The 19,361-nt window shown below is 39.4% G+C and overlaps 1 protein-coding gene across 2 annotated transcripts; it reads left to right on the top strand.

The window, feature by feature from the left end:
* Nucleotides 1-2,525: 2,525 nt before the first annotated feature.
* AKIRIN1 (akirin 1) lies at nucleotides 2,526-18,922 on the top strand. 2 transcript variants are annotated; one of them, XM_074305220.1, is made up of 5 exons: nucleotides 2,526-2,893; nucleotides 11,481-11,621; nucleotides 14,408-14,542; nucleotides 16,272-16,343; nucleotides 17,184-18,922. In XM_074305220.1, the coding sequence occupies exons 1-5, from the start codon at nucleotides 2,683-2,685 to the stop codon at nucleotides 17,192-17,194; spliced, it is 570 nt and encodes a 189-aa protein (XP_074161321.1). In that variant the 5' UTR covers nucleotides 2,526-2,682; the 3' UTR covers nucleotides 17,195-18,922. The 2 variants fall into 2 exon arrangements, with proteins under 2 accessions (XP_074161321.1, XP_074161320.1); XM_074305219.1 differs by lacking the exon at nucleotides 16,272-16,343 and having other exon boundaries at nucleotides 2,543-2,893; nucleotides 17,184-17,423.
* Nucleotides 18,923-19,361: the final 439 nt, after the last annotated feature.

A 19,361-nucleotide genomic window follows, 5' to 3' on the forward strand; every position in this document is an offset into this window, starting at 1 on the left:
GCTGGTAACTGAATATGAGGGCTGCAAAACAATGATTTTTTATCAGTAAATGTTTGACTTGTGCACATATTTTATTTTTCTATGTATGTGTAAAAATTTCTTGGGTGAATAGGGCCATGAGTGGAAAAAGTTTTAAGCAACTCTGGTTTATGCAAGAGGTAGAAAGACTTGGAATAGATGGTCTCAGTAGGTCAAGAAAGGAGAGGTCTAGATGCAAAAGATTATGATTTGGTGATTTACATGTAATCAAGAAAAAAGGAGTCAAAGATGATGAAAAGATTTCTTTGAGCCAAGTTTTAGAAAATTATGGTAATATATATACAGTAAATATATCATTTGGCTGATTGGCTGTTGGCTGAGATGACTATGTTTGAGATTCTAAGGTACTGTAATTAAAAGGAAAAAAAGAGAGAGGGAGAGAGAGATCAAGAATTGGTCCTAAAGTCAGGAAGAGGCTAAAGAATTAGTCCTAAAGTTAGAAAGATCTAAATTCAAGTCCTGCCTCAGACACAGCTGTAGTATCTGTGAGACTCTGGACAGAGTTAATGTTTTTCTTCAAAAAAAAAAAAAAATCTATTTATTTTATTAAATATTTCCCAATTCCATGTAAACAAATTTTAACTTTCATATTTTAAAATTTTGAGTTCCACTGGGAAATGAATGTAAACTGTTATTTTTACCTTCTGAATCCAATTCTTCCTGTGCAACAAAAAATTCGGTTCTACACACATATATTGTATCTAAATTATACTGTAATATATTTAACATATATAAGACTGCTTGCCATCTGGGGGAGGGGGTTGGGGGAGAAAGGGAAAAAATCTGAATAGAAGTAAGTGCAAGGGATAATGTTGTAAAAAATTACCCATGCATATGTACTGTCAAAAAATGTTATAATTATAAAATAAAATAATAAAAAAAAAGAAAAAAAAAATTTTGAGTTCCAAATTATCTTTCTGTCCCCTCCAATCCCCCTTTGAGAAGGTAAGCAATATGATGTCTCTTATACACGTCCCACAAAACATGTTTCCATACTAGCCACTATACTAACTGGTATTTTCAGAGATTCTAGCCAAACTTCCTTACGCACACATTATACGGCACCATACTACCTTACCAAGGTCACACAAACCTGATAAGTGAAGCCGGGACAGAAACTCAGCTATGTCTTCTAACTCTTCATAAAGGAACTGCCAGCAACACAGATCGGTATCATCTTTTTCTCTTTTTTCTCTCCTACGTTCACCTTAGTTAAATTTTGTTCTAAGCGACTGCACCAGTTTACAATCCTTTTAGAATTATATCCGCTATTTACAAAATGAGCCCCCGAGGGCTCACTGGCTGTGGCCAGTGAGAATTTCTGAATTCTGAGGCATGTGGAGAAACTGTAAAATAACCAAAACAAGAACAAGAGGAAGTAGAAAAGAAACATAACAAAAGAGAGGTGCCCAAACGGCGCTCCGTGCTAACCCGAGACTTAAGAACCATTTTCCCGCACAGAGATGAGGCTGTGGGAACAATGAACCGCCCGAGGACCGGTTCATCTCCTAGTCCACAGAAGACCACAAGGGCTTGCACTTTAACAGGGTGACTTTTGTTTGACTTCCCAAGTCAAGAGTCATGAAACACTAGAACAAGCAACAGATCACGGCACTAGTTCCTCGGGGTCCTTAGAGAGGACTTATATCAGGCCTATTGTATAGCTTAGGAGGCAGCGTGGAAATAGTAAAACAACAAAACAAAAATCCGGCTGCCCCGCTTATCACTTACACTTCAAAAGGGGCCAATGCAATGCAATGCAAAGCAACTTGCATCTCTCCTGGAGGAGCTTACGGCTTGCTGGGATGGGGGATTGAGTGGGGCATTGAGCCTCTCCATTTTGGGTCCTTACGACTTGTAAGATTTTTGAATTTTTGAGTCCTTCCTACTTTCCGGCCCTCAATTTCCGTTTCTCTAAAAAGTCCTAAAATGCCCAAGTGTCCTCTGGGGGTTAAATCCCAGCAGGCTCGCTGAACGAGGTATCGCAGCGGAGACGCAGGTTGGAAGGGGTAGTGGAAGTGGGGGAGGGGTGAGGTAGCTCTCGGGACTTGAGTCAGGGTCACCCATCCCCCCGGGGCAGCCACGCGGCGCCCCCTGCCGGAAGGCGCCCGTGGGAAAGCTAGCCCTAGTCCCTCTAGCTGTGACTTCTCTCCCCAGCCTAGAGTGCAGAGGCAGACGCGAGATCTACGGGACGGGATTCCCGGAACCCGGGAGCGTGAGAGATAGAGGGCAAGACCTTGGGGGAGGGACAGGGGCAAGAGAAGGAGAGGGGGAGGGGAATCTACCACCCGGCTGTTGCTTGGTGACCCTGCCCTCTCTCTACCCACCTCCTCCCCCCGCCCTTCTCGGGCATCAGACGGTTCCATTTCCTTGGGAGGGGACGTCCCCCGACTGAGGCTCTCTCGTGTAAGTACTCCCGGATGGTTTCTCCCGCTGTTCCCCCTGCGGGAGATGGAATGCTCCTGGTGACGTCACAGGGGCGGGGCTCAGCGGGGCTGCCGGGTGCGGGAGGCGCCATTGGAGCCGGCTCTGCCCGAGAGCCCCGAGCGGAGGCGCCGGAGCAGGTCGGGCCATCTCACTGCTGCCGCCGCCGCCCTCCTCCTTCTCTTCGTTCCCCTTGTCTTCGTCCTTCGGTCCCCGGGCATGGCGTGCGGGGCGACACTGAAGCGGCCCATGGAGTTCGAGGCGGCGCTGCTGAGCCCCGGCTCTCCGAAGCGGCGGCGCTGCGCCCCCTTGCCGGGCCCCGCGCCGGGCCTGCGGCCCCCGGACACTGAGCCGCCGCCACCGCCTCAGCCCCAGCTCCAGCCGCCGCCGCTGTCCCCGCCCGGCAGCGACCGCCGCCTGCGGACCCCGGGTAACAGGGCGGGCCCTGGGAGCCGGGGCGGGGGTGGCGGAGGGAAGAGCCAGGGCTCAAGGCCGAGGGCCGGGTTGGGCCGGAGCTGGGGCCCGAGGAGGGGGGCTTCGGAGCGCGGGTGGGGGAAACAGCCGGTGAGCCTCTGATCCGGCCCGGCCCGGCGTGACCCGCTATGGCCCAGACCTGGAAGCGAGTCGCGGCCAGCCTCAAGAAAGAAAAGAAGCACCGAACAGCTGTGCGTCCCTGGGCTCCCGGGGCCGCCCTCCCATCCTCGGTGTGCTGCACACCCGTGCTTAGCCACACCAACTGGGCGATGCTCCGGGGGTGGGGGAAGGAGGCGGCTTCGCATTTCAGGAGGCGGGGGCTGGGTGAACTGGAAAGGGGACCACGTAAATATCACATCTGTCTTATTGCAGATTATATTAGGGGAACTAAGGCCTTGAAGAAGTTGGGGAAGGCGGGGAATAAGGAGAGATGTTACAGAAGTACACATTAGAACCCAGTTGGACCAATTCAGAGGGACTGGCCCAATTTTTTTTTTTTTAAGTCAAATCTAGTTTGAAATCCGTAGGCTGTGTGGCCTTAGAAATAATTAAATGCCCGAGGATTGTTGTAATTGGATTTGACAGGTGGGTAGTTGAAGATTTAGCCAGAAAGAGAAAAGGGAAAAACCACTATGGGTATCTTAGCAAAGACCTGCCTTAATTCGCATTCGTACCAAGGAATGTGTAAAAATTCTTTATCTAAAAACGAAACTTTAGTTCTATCCAAATGACTTTCTGAAATAGGACTGTCAAAAAGAAGTCCTTGTGCTGTAATCTTTAAGTACTTCGTCTCCTAATTCTCCAAACCTTAGAGCTTTCTTAAACTCATTTCTAATTGTTTTTGCCCTTTAATCATCAAATTTTGCCATTCCTTCTTTGAAAATAGAAGATTCAATCCCTCCATTTCACCAACCTATTCCATTCCTCACCTTTCCCATCTAGATAATTGCAGTCATTTTAGTCCACCCTGCTTTGTGCTGTCAATCTTCCTAGGACATGATTTCATCCTATCATTCTCTGCTACTTTTCAGGTCATACCCAAATTCCCCATCCTAGCATTACATCAATCAGCCAGCTCCACCTTATGTATCCAGGTTTCTCTTTTCCAGAATTATACGTGTTCAAATCAAACTGGTTTCTTTCACATCACTCAAATGTTGATTCTTTTACTAATTTTTTTCGCCCTTTGTTGATCTTGTCACAACAAGGAGAGTACCCTTCCTCTTCCTCATTACTAAACCAACATTTCACTGGAGGCTGAGCTCAAAGCTCACTTCCATTAAACTAACACTGCCCATCCTCAACAATAATCTTGCTCTGAATCCCTCATAGGTTTTATAATTGTCTCCCTCTACTTGCTTGCATATTGCCTTAGTGTTTTTCTTTAATTGTTTTAGAGAAAGCTGGATTTGATGAAATTATTTACAGCCATTAATTAACTGTGTGGTCTTAGAGAAGTCTCTGCATCTTTGTACCTCTGGTTCCTTATCTAAAAAAAGGGGAAGATTAATTCCTGCCCATTCAATTTAACTTTTAAGTGCTGTCTATCTACAAGGCACTTAAGTGAAACAATGACAGTCCCTGCCATTAAAGACCCTACAGAGGAAGCATCAGGCACAACCAGCTCATAAATGGAAGTAGTAGATGTGAAAATGGAATCAGGGAATTTCTTCAACAGTCCTGTTTGAAACGTTGACTATATGAAGACAAAAAATGTGAAATAAGACTGGAACAATAGGTTGGAGTTCTATTCTGGAGAGTCTTAAATATCAGATAAAGGTATTTGTATTTTATTCAAAATAACAGAACCATTGAAGGTTTTTGAACAAGGAAGTAGCATAGTCTGAGCTATGCCTTGAGTAGACTGTTTTAGTTTGCTAGGAAAAAGGATCTGGAAAAGGGAAGAAAGACTGAAATCATAGAGAGCAAGTTAGTAGGCACACAAAAGGTGGTGAAAGACCAGAATGAGTGTGGTGGCAGTGGGGATAGAGAAAAGGACAAAAGATGTTGTGGAGGTAAGATTTATAGGACTTTGTATCTAATTAGATGTGAGAGGTAAAGAATGAGGTTTTAAGACTGGGAGGCTAGGTGTACCTTTGAGAGAAATAGAAATTTAAGAGGAGTAGGTTTAAAGTGGAAGACAAACTCAATTTTGGATAATGCTGAGTTTTTATAGGACATCTGTGGAGGAGATGGACAGTTGGAGATAAGGGACTAAATAATTCAGTGCAGAAATGGAACTTATGAGAATCGAGTGAGGTAACATGTATAAGTGATCCAAAGAATAAAGTGCTATACTCGTCTCGTGTAAAGGAATTACAATATATGTGGCATCTAAGGACAGTGACTTTGTGCTCTAGTTTTGTATTTCTCAGAGTACTATGCTAGAACTGGACATGTTGCATAGTCAGTAAATGTTCTGGTGTAGCCCCACGAATATATCCATGGTCTGCGTATTTGGTATGAGGACTAACTGAATTGAGTTGGAAGAGGCTTATCACTGGTCATATGATTCTTTATGGGATCATAGATTTAGAGCTAGATTTCCAAGGTTGTCTGGTCCATCACCATCCCTGCCCTCTTTTGGGGGGGTGGAAGGGGCAAAGAAGGTTCTTCCAGATAAACTACCCGAGAGTGGTTGGGTGACTTGCTAAAGGATACATAAGTAATAAGCAATAGAGGCAGCATTTGAACCCATGTCTCCTGATTCTAAATCATCTCTATCTTGATGGGTGATTGACTTTGAACCTAGGAACTGTTTACAAACAGATACCATTAGAAGGGCATTTCCACACCAGAGAAATGAATCCTCAAAGTATATATGATCATGTAGCTACAAATGGGAACATATTTGGAGGATCATAGAGACCAAACTGCATTTGAACAGGATTGCCTTCCACAACATCCCAGTGGTAATTGTCTGTTCTTGGTATGAAGATCCTCTAGCGTAGATCTCCAATGTAGAGCCTTCAGTTATGAAGTAGTAGGAATGATTTTTCATTATAGTGAACGGAGCTCTACCATTTCTACCCATTGTTCATGTTTCTGAGGTGTCAACTACTACCCTCTTCAGCTGCCCCCAAAGCTCTTTTTTCTGAAGACTAAATATCTCCAGTTCTTTGTGTTAATCCTTCATGGCATGGTACCTAGTCTCTAAACCATTATGGTTGCCCTGATAGTCTCCTACATCTCAGTATCCTTCCTAAAATCCAGCACTCAGAACTAAACATAACATCTATATCTGGCTGGTAGAGAAAACAGCAAGATTATTAGCACCTCCATTCTGGATATTTGATTTATGTAGTTCAAAATGCAATTTGTTCTTTTGTCTGCTATGTCACATAGTTGGTTAGTGTTCAGCTCACCATCCACTGAGATACCTTGCTTATTTTTCTCATTGATGTCTTAGCACTTCTTTCTGTCCTATATTAAGTCAATTGATGTTAATGTTAAGTATGAAAGGAGGCTTTGGAATTTAAAAAAGAAAATCTTTGATTCCAGAGTGGAAGACTGAAAGCATATAAGGTGAAAGTGGTAGAAGTAGGTATTTTGCTGCATGTATAAATGAACCTCTTAAAGAATGAATTTTTAAATCAGTATTTCTTTGCAAATGCTTGAGGATGGGGAAAAAGTTTAAAAGTTTCAGCTTAAGGATTGACAAACTTCATACACACAAAAAAACTTCTTAAAAATAATTTTTGGGGAAATAGGCCTCAGACCTCTTTGTGAGAGAAATAAATAACAAACATTAGGGTATCTTTAGTTAAAAAGTGAATCTGTCATTATTCCTGAAGGATGTGAATATTGGTCCACTGAATATCAAAAATGATAGTCACGTGCCCAATGTTTCCATCTTTGTCCTAATACACAGACCACTGGGCTTGTTTCTGGAGCTCTTGGATTTCATCCAGCTTGCTTGTGTGATCCAATAGAATATTTCATTGCCAAATGGTCCAAGAATTATTAATTTCAGTGATTCCATTATTGCCACTTACAAGAAGAAGAAAATGTGTTCTTTTAAAAATATCCTTTCATGCTTTATATAGTTTTAACTTTGGAAGATTAGAGTGTTGGGTAGTATGTTGAAAGATGTTATTAGCATTCTGTAGAATGCTGTCTTTCTCTTAAAATCACCCCTAAGTACAAATTGTTTTTTCTTCTGTTCTATATGCCATTTCAGGGTTGGTTTTGGTTAATATTTTGGAGTGCAAGGGATTTGCTTCCTACTTTGTTCACCTTGTAGCTTCTTATGGCAGTAGGGAGTAGTTAATGAAAGAGCTTCTGTTCTCTGGAGCATTTGTTTTCCACACACTTGTCCTTTCTTGTCTTTTCGTTTCTTTACATATTTGTGCTGAATCTGACAATTCTTTGGTCTTGGGACAAAAGAAAGAACAACCTTATAGTTTCAGCCAAAATTAGAATCGCTTAAAACTATTGAGTGAAAATTCTGCTAATCTTAATATTCTTTTAGACTATTCAAGCCAAGATTGGTGAGTATACAATAAGGTGACCTAACCCTTCTTTAGGGTTTCATCTGTTTATAAATCTGAATCTTTTGTGTGTTTTCTAAATTGGAAATTGAATATCTTGGAAGTGATTAGAGGATTAGAGAACCCAAGTATAGGTAAAGAATTAAAGCGTAAGAGAGAGGGGAGAGACAAAGAAAGAGAATTTAAATATTTCAAAGCTTGGCATACATATATAGCTGATTTATATTCTTTTATCCATGTAGTTCTGTTGCACAAATATCAAATTGTCCTGGGCTTTGTAATGGGTACACAGATATAGGCAGTGATCATCCCAGCCCTCCCTCCCCTTTTTAAAAAAATCATTCTTGCTTTTACGGAGATTATTAGCTACTTGATATACTATATCTGCAAAATTCGCATGACCCAAGGTAGAATGTAGTAGAGGTAAAGGAGGGCTTCAAACTGGAGAAGAGAGATTTTATTTATAATAAATAGACATCTTATTTGAGTAGTAAATAACAACTTAGATGTATATTGACAAACACACACACATACACACACCTTTTTTTTTTTTTTTTTTTTTTTTAACAGTATTTTATAAAATTTGTGAAGCATTTTTCCTGAAACAACCCTATGCGAATTTGGTATTACAGTTGGTTCTCTCTCCAATTTATGAGAAAATTGAGGTTCAAAGCAGTAGGGACCTACCTGTCTAGGGGGTCATGCAGCTCAGACTTTGTCTGGGTTCTCCAAACTCAAGTGGGCTTAAGAACTATCCTGGCCAGATATGCTCAGCTTCTTTGACTTTTCCAGATCATTTTTCAAAACCCTTTGGTAAAATTAGTCATAATAATATCTCACATTTCTATAGCACTTTAAAATCTATGGCATACTTCTTTGCTTATGGCAAACTTGTACGGTGAACCAAGCAGATAACACCTCCATTTTATCTGGGAAACTGAGACTGAGAAGCTGGAGGTGCCTTCCCTGAGATTACAAAACTAGGGAATGAGAAGAGCTGGATTTTCCCTTAGGATCCTTCTCTTACAGCATTCTGGAATTGGTTTTCCTAATGAAATGCAAGATAGCAGAATGATCTATATTTTAGATATCACTACCCACTTTGAAAGACAGTTCAGTAAGGACTAGAAAGCTGTTTGTTAATTTATTCATTCTACAAATCAAGCTGGGTTCATTTATTTCCTTAGGTCTTTTCTGGTTGGGCAGCCCTGAGAGTGCTCTCCAAGCCTTGGTTTTCTTAATTGTTAAGTTTCAGTTATTTTAATGGTCTCTACATCAAAAGGTAGTTGTGGAAATCACAGATGAGATAATGTATATACTAAAGAGCTTTGCAAACTTTATAATGCTTTACAAATGCTAGTTATTTACTGTTTGTATGAGGACAATGCCAAACATTGTAAAGGAGACAAAGTAAGACAGTCACTGTCTTCATAGACTTCTCCATACAGTAGGGGAGAAAAACAGCCACAATAATCACAATATAAGATAGGATGTACAGAAAGTATATAGGGCTATGATCACAGATTCAAGAGACCCCTTCTTCCTGGGAGCACCAGGGCAATAGGGGAGGAAGCGGAGGCAGAACAGGGTGGTGTGACATAAAGAACCCAAGTTTGAATCCTGCCTGCTGCCAAGGACAGTCATTGCACTTGCAAGGTTTGATATCAGCATTCTTCACTTAAGGTGTTAGCTCTTTATACATGTCAGTTTTTTAAAAATAGACTATATTTAATAGGCTTAAAGGAAGAGTAGAAATAATCTGTGTTGAAAGATTAAAAGCATGAACATTCCTCAGATACCATCCTATCACTTATTAGCATTTAGCTGATTTACCCTAGTTTCCTGAAATTGGGTTATTCTTGTGTGTTCAGAACCTGCCTATTTTCTTTATCCTAGTCAAGCCAGTACATAGACTACTCTTTAGAAAACATAGGATCCAGGAACATTTGAGACATTTAGAGGAAGAGAAATTAGCGACAGCTAATGGGCAAATTTTTTAATAACTCATTCATAATAGTGTTTTATAGTTTACAGAGAACAAATATGCTGAGGAAATAAACAGTGCTTGTAGAGGAGTAAAAAACTTGGAGAGCGTGAAAGGGAACCTGAGAAAGATTTCCTTTAGAAGGATCGTTCTTTACCTTTGTGGTCAGACAAGGCCGAAGGTTTGAACTTCACTTGAAAATTTAAATTGACTATAATACAGTATATGCCAAGGAACTAGAACATTTAATAGGCTATGTAAAAGCATATACTTTTAATCTTTTTTATGAAGTAATTATTCTCAAGATCATCACTGATCATCTTTAATCTGATTTTTACCTATCTGTATACTTCTACAATTAGAGATTGCAACCTTTCTCTGACCTTTTCATCCTGTACAACTTATGTACCTAAATGCTCCATTTACCCAGTGCACCCACTGAAGGTTTTATTCATGATTTCTTCCTTGCTCTTCTTTCCCCCAGTATCTTAGAGATGCCATTATAACACTTGAGCTTTCCTTTTTTGTGTATCAGTGCCATAGCACCTCCATTTCTGTTCGTAAATCTCTTTATTGATTTCCCTAATGTAACTTTTTGCATGTGCAGGTCATTGTTGATAATATAAATATAGTTTGGTTTATGGTATTTGTGGTATGACATATCATCACCAGGAGATTTATTAGAAAGCGGGGCTTTTGCTGCTATTAGCAATTTGGCAGTATTGAAAACTGTCAAGTTTCCTGGATATCTCTTAGCTTTCACGTCCTGCCCAATTTTGGAACTGCAGTACCTGTCCAGGATCTTGGTTGACTTAATTCAATGGACTATTATCCAGTATTATAAAAATAACATAGTCCATAAATCACTGAAAACCGATATAGTCAGTAAACTTTTATTACACTCCTACTGTGTTGCAGGCAACATACTAATCTCTGAGGATACAAATATGAAAAGGGCCTTTAGGGAACTCATAGTCAAATGGGGGAGACCACAAATGCAAAGGGACCAGGGGAGTGGAGGAGAATTAAATCTGAAATGATTGTAGCTGGGTGGGAAATGAAGAATTTCAAGAAATAAGATTCATTCAAAAGAAGTGCAGTGAAACGAACCTTTGATAAAACCAGGATTAAAATCCTGCCTCTGCCATTTATTGTCTTTGTGATTCTCTGCAAATCCCTCTGAGCCTCAGTTTCTACATCTTTAACATGAGAGGACTGGCCTAGATGATCTTCCAAGTCTAAATCCTATAACCTAAATACTGACTGCTCAGCATTCTGTATTGCACATAAGAGATTAGTCATTGTAGTACAATCAGTCTTTCATTGACTTTAAGAAAGTTACTTGCTAACTTATTTTTAATAATGTTTACATAAAACTTTTAAGGTTTAAGGTGTTCGTATTGTTCAACATTTAAGCCTTTCAGCAACTCTGTGAGGTTAGGTTCTGCAGTGCACTGGGAAGCAAAATAGTCCAAGATAAGTCCTCCCTTGGTGCTAAGTGCACAGCCTTAAGGACTGTTTTGCAAACCTTAAAGAATTATATGAGAGTCTAATTGCATTGCTCATTTATCAGATGAGCATGTTAGAAGAGATGTTAAAGAATCCTTTTTTCTGTTCTCACATCAGTGGTTTTATTTAAGTTTAAAATGAAGAGATTGCCTTTTGGATCAATAAATTGAAATTGATCATAATGGGAGCATATTGTGTCTGGAGCATGAGAAGAGAAAAAGATATGCAATGCACTATAAATACAATAATAAGCATTTTGAGCAAGAGGATCATGGCATATATATATGCTTTTAGGAAATGCCCCAAATTTAGTTGATCAAAGGATATCTTTGTCTCTTTTTCTATGCTGAACCCAGGGGTTGTCACCCATTTTATGTGTCAGACCCCTTTGGCCTGTGATTTTGTTTTTTTAAGATGCATAAAATACATAGGAATTAAAAGGAAATAAGTTTTATTGAAATTCATTTATCAGAATTTACCAAACACAAGACTCTAGATTAAGAACCTGTATCTTAAAAGTTTGAGAAGATACATTGAATTTTCTTTTTTTTTTTAATTAGAGCAAATATTTCAGAACATCAAACAAGAATACAGCCGATATCAGAGGTGGAGACAATTAGAAGTTGTCCTTAATCAGAGTGAAGCCTGCACTTCAGAGGGTCAGTCACACTCCTCAGGACTCACTGCACCGAGCTCACCAGGTAAAAAGGCATAGGTTTAAAATTCCTTTTGTTTACAGTTGTGTTTAAAAATACCAATGATGAGGTTTTCATTGAACTTCAGATTTGGTATCAACTTACGTTAAAATTAGGTATATGTTTCCATTTGGGGAAAAATATTTTTGTATTTTTCAGTAGGGTTTTTTGTATTAAATTAGAAAGTTCTCTTAGTAGGTGTTAAAGGTCAACAGATTTGTGGTTGAAAATATATCCAGGAAAATTTAGTATAATATTGAATGGGAAAAAAGCAATATTCAATGAATTGTCAGATTTTCAGGATTTTGTCTCAAACTTGAACTCAATAGAAAATTTGACATGTAAGAGCCAATATCAACGATTAATTTCAAGGGACTCAGTAAGGACAAAATGTTTTATAGGTAGAAATGTAAATCACATGAATGAAATTGTCATTAATAAGTGGTTAGTCCAAAAGAAAGATTGGGGTAGACCTGAGTATAATGTTCCTCTAAAAAAAAGTTAAAGCCATGTAGAGAAGAGTAAAAATGGTTTTAATTTAAATTGAAGAATCTAAAACAATTTAAAAGTTAGCTTAATTTTTAATCTGAATTTAGTTTTCTAATTAAAATTTATTTAATCTTTAAAATTTAGATTTAATTAATCTAATTTCATTAATATTATCTAACTTTTATTATGTTGTGCTATATATTTATATGTATTGTATTATAATTTATAATATTTAATATAAACATTTAATTATATATTATTCAATTAATTTAAATTTAATACATTTATGCTGTGCTAATGAGGTACAAGAACAAAAATAGATGAAGGGAGGGTTGGTAGTTCTGAAATCTTATTCACATAGGAATGGGTCAAAGAAGGGATAATTCATATATATACTATACCCTCCAAAATCTATAACGAAATATGAAGGGGATACAATAGAATAAGGTGAGATATAGAAAAGTGTATAGATTAGTAGGAGTGGGATAGGATATATAGATTAATGGGAAATGGATAAAGGGAGGGAAGGTGCAAGATAATAGAAGGGGGGGTACAGAAGGATGTCTTGAAATAACAGGAGTGGGATAAAGTATGTGGATTAATGGGAATGGGATAGAGGAAAGGGAAGTGGGGAATAATATGAAGAATGGGATCTTAGAAAGGGAGCAGGAGATGATGATAAATTCTGATAGACATGGCTCTCTAACAATGAGATGATTCAAATCAGTCCCACTTGTGTAGTGATGAAGAGAACCATCTACACCCAGAGAGAGGACGATGAGAACAGTGTGGACCACAACATAGTATTTTCAATCTCTCTGTTGTTATTTGCTTGCATTTTGTTTTCTTTCTCAGTTTTTCTTTTTCTTTCTTCCTTGATTCGATTTCTCTTGTGCAACAAAATAACTATAAATATGTATACATATATTGGATCTAACATGTATTTCAACATATTTAACATGTATTGGACTACCTGCCAGCTAGGGGAAGAGGTGGTGGGAAGAAGGGGAAAATTTGGAACAAAAGGTTTTGCAAGAGTCAATGTTGGAAAAATTATCCATGCATATGCTTTGTAAATAAAAAGCTTCAATAAGAAAAAGAAAAAAGAAAGGGAGCAGGAGGAGGTTAAGTAATGGCAAGGCAAGTTGACAATAGAAGTAAAGTAGAGTTATCAGGGATGGGAAAAATGAGAGTTATATACAAACAGAATAACAGTGATCAGGGAATAGAATTTATTAGGAAAAACAAAGTAGGGTAATAATTATTGATTTCAGAAAGTAAAAGTTAAACTAAGATTTAATCGGAGAAATCTATATTATATATCGCCATATTAATATTGTTTTAGATGTATGTGTATCTGTATATGTGCGTGGGGGAGAGGGTGTTTGTGTACACATAAATATAGCCATGCTTAACTGTGGCCTGCTTTGGGAGGAGGGGAAGAGGTGTTAGGGAGGAAGAAAATGGGGAAAAAGATAAAGTAGAAAATGCACAACAGAAAATAAAAAAAATCTACAAGGAAGTAAAGGAAAAGATGGAAGTTCTGAATACAGTGCCTTTTATTATTATTTATGCTTTCTTGAAATGAAAGTATATTGTTGCATATTTTGAATCTTCCCATGTTCTGCTAGACACATGACAGGGCTTTTTTCTATTTTGTATTTTAAGTTTTAAATAAATTTTTAAAATGCAACAACAACGAAAGTTAGAGCCACCAGAAACGTTGTATCAGATAATTTTCATTCTTGATCATCTTGGCCAGCCCCCTCTTTTCCCTGGATTTCAGCTTTTTCACATTAAGAAGAAATTGGACTAGTTGATCAAAGGATCATAGGTGTTTAGGCTAGCCCCTCATTTTACATTTGCATCTCATGTTGTAAAAGATTCAAACTCGATTGCCTTTCCACTAACCACTCTTCCTCCCTGAGATCTCTTTATTTTTATTGTCACAGTCTCGTTTTTGCATTAAAAGTTTGATCTATTTGCATAAATCTTTTGAAGCTTTTCTGTAACTTCAACATATTAAATGTGTTTCATGTTTTAGGATGTTAGTGCTATTCTCTAAAGGCATACTTGTGTAACAATTTATAGTTCTCAGGCTTGACTAAATATGTTCTGTCAATTCCAAGAACCTTGTGACCAGGATTTTTCCACCCCACTCTGTGCACAGGGTAAATAAGGCTCTTCAGTTGGCCCAAATGACCCAAAGGGCAGCACAGAACACTGCTCTTCTTCATCTAAGCTTTGAACGAGAATGAGAATTTGGCAGCAGCTTCACAGATTATGTGCTGTCTTTTGTTTAGGTTCATCCTGGATGAAAAAGGACCAGCCAACATTTACATTACGACAAGTTGGTATATTGTGTGAACGTCTCTTAAAAGACTATGAAGATAGAATTCGAGAGGAATATGAGCAAATCCTCAATACAAAATTAGCAGGTGAGTTAAGGCAGTGCTATACTGATGCAATTACAGCTTCCCATGCAGTAGTAACTATCACAGTGTTTTCACTGCTACAGTTATGAGTTTGGGTTTTTTTAAGGTGTCACATTTGCCTTCTGAGGCACATGATTTTGCTGTTCTTTTTTAGTTCTTGGTTTCTTGTTATACACATAAATATCCTGTGACAACAAAGTCACTCAGATAATGATTTGACCTGGTTTGTGTGAGTGACAAGGAGTATTTCATAGCACTTGGTCCACAACCACACTTTATTAAAACATGGCAGAGGACATGGGAGGCCAGCCCATTAAGGTCAGGCTAGAATGGGCTTCTTAGAGTTGGAGAGCAACAGCAGGAGCAGCTTAGGACCTGCCATTGAGACCATACTGAGGGCATCCTTTGGGGCCCTCACAGTCTCAGACTCCTCAGCACTCTCACCTTGCATTTGGATAGTACTTTACAGCATAAATGTGATGTAGTATTAAGTGATAAAAGGGAATAAACTGAAAGGAGTGTGATAGGGAGATGAATGGTGCTTTAGGAAAAGGGGGACTTTATGAAGTCCTAAAACAAAAATTTTTAATTTGATGTAGAACATAATAGGAAGGGATTTGGAGAAAGGAAACAGAATTAGAAGATTTAAGTAGACATTTCTTCTCCAGTGTTTTAAAGCATCCTTTCCAGCCACTGTCAGGTTTTGTACCTGAATAGAATTTGTAGCTGGGAGAGACTTCCGGGATCATCTGGTTCAACTCCCTCCCAGGGAGTGGGTCTCAGGAACTTTTTCAAGGCCGCAGCCAATATGGCTTTCCCCTCAGTCTGCTGGGCCACTTTAATGATCTTCTCTGCTTAAATTCCTACCTTGTCTCATCACTGGCCTTCCTAATATCACAGATCTTTATTTGTCCAGTGCTATAATTATTGTTTGTACCACTGGGTCAGAGTGCACTGTAGGGATTACCCCACTGGATATGGGGAAAGAGGGTGGGATGGGAAGGAGTAACAAGAGAAAGAGAGAAGGGGGCTGGCTGAGGACGCTGGGCTCAGACCTGCTCTCGAAGCTCTCATTTTCTGTGTTCTTCCCTTCACACACTAGGCCAGGGACAGAGCAGGTGACCCTCGGAGCTTTTCTTCCCATTGGCTGCAAGTTCAGTCATTCATTCCCCATCCCTGGTGAACTCTCATTGAGGTCAGCCCTTTCTCTGCCCCTTACATTCTCTTGTCCAGCTTCTGGCACTAAGCCCGAGCCTCCTGCTTTCCTCCCTGTGCCCCCTAGCCCCTTGGGCTGCCAGTTTGCTCCTGCCTCCCAGTCAGCTGGGCATTGACTGGCAGAGCTTTTCCCTGCTGATTATTTACCCTGATAATCATCCTCCATTCCTCCTGAGAGTCCCTGATCTCGGGGTCTGGATGGAGAAAGGAGTGGTGCAGAGGGGGAGGGGGCAAATCTTACAGAATGTGTTTGGTTCAGTGTTCTCTAGAACGTACACTGTCAGTGCATGACTGTGTTTTTTGAAGACATTCACAGAGGTTTGCTCTGAAAGACAAAGAGCACTTAAGAAAAGTGAGCACCAGGCAATTGGCCATGAAGTTTTAAAGGAAGGGGCATACTCTAGGCTGTAGGAGGACTGGCGGGCTTGGAGACCAACTTGAATGTGGGGAAAAGGACTCTGGAGTTGATTAGAACCCTGAGATTCAATGCATGGAACGGTATCTTTTCCCCTCATAGAACAATATGAATCTTTTGTGAAATTCACACATGATCAGATCATGCGACGATATGGGACAAGGCCAACAAGCTGTAAGTGATTCCTCTGACTCATTTGTCAGGGTCATCTTTATCTTTTCTTTTCCCAAAAATTCTAAAGAGTTAAAAGATTTTTACGTTGTGTGCCTGAGACCTATAGGGTCTTCTGCTGAGGGCAGTGGTGAAACTGGGCCAGGCCCCTCTGCAACATAAGGTGCCAGGTGATTTAATACCCCAGCCTATTAGGGCAGGTGCCTTTTCCCTCCCATTGATGTGAATGCTGTGAGAAAAGGCAATTAAACTCACCCAAGAGATCCAAATTATGCTTTTTCCAGAATTAAACCCATCAGTTTGGTCCTTTGACTTAATTTTTTCATGCAGTGCTCAAGATTTCTTGATTGTGAAGATTGTGGAATTTGCAAATGTCTAAAGTTTACTTGAGTCCATCAAAGGTCTGTGATTTCCTCATTATGGGTGCTCCCTCCATCAGATTAGACTTTACTTTAGGAGGTGGTTATCTTGAGCTGCTGAGAAAATTCCTTCCTTAGTTATATGATTGATCCTCTGGCAGAGAAGTTTCTCCAAACTTATCTTAGATGGCTCTTGGAAAACAGACCCAAGGTTAGTACTCACACCACTGACACAGCATTTAAGAGCCTAGTAGTACAAGACATCGGTGGATGGAGGACATTGGTAGAGGCCTAAAGTCCTTAATTAGTCAAAGAAAGTGCAGAAGAGATGGGCCCCAAGTTCATTTGATTAAATCTTGAGAGTTTTCCTTCCAGTGAGTAGTAAAATCTGTATGCCATAAAGTGCTCTGCCCATATTCCTATTTGTATATCAAAGAAATACAACACTGTATTCCTACTGATAAATACTACTCTCTTTTTGCAGATGTGTCTTGAATTTTCTTTGCATATCTGGGTACCTGGTCTGACCTCAAGAGATGGCTGCTGTACACTTTTGCAACTGGTTTGATATCACATTTCAGCTCCAACTTTGCATCCTGAGAACACTTAAAATCTCTCTGCAGGTCCATTTTTATATAACTTGAAAGACCTTGAAACTTTCTGGTTGCCACAAAGCATAACTTTCTTTTCTGCTCAGCCAATAAACAGCTGTGCCCTACCATGAGATATTTCCCAAACACAAAATACATGGAGCAGCAGTTTAGCAACGTAAGCCTTTATTGGCGCTAAGCAGATGGAACGTCTCCCCAAGCCCAGTTCTGTAAGGTGTGTGTGTGGGGGTATGTGTGTGTGGGGTGTGTGTAGATGTGGGTGTACTTTTTAAGTTATTATTTGTACTGTGCAAATTTTCTGATCTTGGGGATCCTGGCTGTGAATTTGATGCACGACAATTATGGTTAGAAACATTTTTTGGTCTACAAGGATCAATAATGTTTTGGTGACCATAGAAGTTATAACCGTGGATTGTTTTGTGTGTAGCTATTATTGTTAAATACAGGGACTATTTTCAGGCACAGAATATTAATCATAATTTAGGTTGGACAATAGATGTGATTATGACGACAGAGAGGGGTTATTTGTGCTTGTAAGTTTTATACACAGCATGGAATTAGTACAAGCTGGAGAAAGGATCATTTGACCTATGGACTCGGCCTAGCCGTGCTAAGAAAACACCTTGACTCCAAGCCTTAAAATACACATGTGGAGTCTGCAGCTCCCAGTGGCTTGTGTGCTCATTTACACAGCCAGGAGCTCCACCAACACTTTTGACCTCTCCGAAGAAAAGGCTTCCCCAAGAGCAGTAGGTTTTGCTTATCTCAGTATCACACAAGTGAATGAGGGTGGCCCTGCTCGGTCCAGCATCGTATTGTTACAGTTTGTAACGGTACATTCATCTTGGGTCATTAGACTAGAAACAAAACTTCTGATCCCACTTTCAGGTTTTTCCAAATTCTTCCAAGATGTTTCAGTGCTTGGCTGCTTGGATATTTTTTTTTAAGGGTGTGTAAACCCTGCCCTGAGTTGATAACATGCTGTTCTTCTCCTTTGAATTTCCAAGGTTGAAGGACAGAAAGTAACCTCTGTTTTGAGGAGGTGGAAGTTCAGTGTACCTTTTTTTTTTTTTTTTTTTTTTACTGTGACTTGTCAAGGACCATATTCCACAGCAATGCCTTGTTTCATTTATTATTGTTTCTTGAAAGTTAAATGTTTTTAGTTTATAAATATAGGCTAGAATTTTAAATTAGGGCTTATTTTGAAAAATGCTGAGTTTAGTTCAAATGTATGCCAATGCCTTCTGGGTGGATAATATTCAGAGACAATTGTTCTTGATCAGACGGCATAGAGAAACCTTTTGGAATAGTCACATTTACAGATTGCCTATTGATGAATGTCTTTGACTTAAATCTAACCAAAAAACTACAATGTTATCCTTTGTACATTTTCATTATATAGTGTTACGAGCTTAGTTGCAAACCAATAAAATACTTAAGCTATTTGTTTACTTTGCCTTCTTAATATTGTTATCAAACATTTATTTAATTTATAAGATTTTACAGGAGGCTACAATAATCATTTCAGATTTTGACATGACTTGGAAGATTTTGTTTTTTCTTCCCCAGCCCGGGGATGATCTTTAGTGATTAAAAAGTGATTTTATCTCAATTTCAAGGGTTATTACTTCATGTCTATTTATTTTTTCTTCAAGTGGCAATGGCTGTTAGTGATAGTTAAGAAGTTAGATCTTGTAGAATGTAAGCTTCCTGAGGATAAAGACTTCATTTATCTTTACCTCCACTAGGGCCAAGTATAATGTACTGCAGTAGATATGTAGTATCATACATATTTTGGTCATCCAAATGTTTTATTGTATGTCAGAACTAGAAAGGAATTTTGAGATCATTGAGTTCAGCCTCATCATTTTATAAAACTCACTCACCATAGTTAAACAGCTGAGAAATTTGGACCAAGGTCTACCGACCCAAATTCCATGTTCTTTTTGAATAAAATTGGTCTCCACATCACAGGTTGGGTGACTTGCTACCCTCAGATGAGATGAATTACCTTCAGCTTTTAGTGAGAGGACCTATCTTGAAGAGTTCTT

This window comes from Sminthopsis crassicaudata, chromosome 3 (assembly GCF_048593235.1).
Source record: "Sminthopsis crassicaudata isolate SCR6 chromosome 3, ASM4859323v1, whole genome shotgun sequence".
Taxonomy (NCBI): domain Eukaryota; kingdom Metazoa; phylum Chordata; class Mammalia; order Dasyuromorphia; family Dasyuridae; genus Sminthopsis; species Sminthopsis crassicaudata.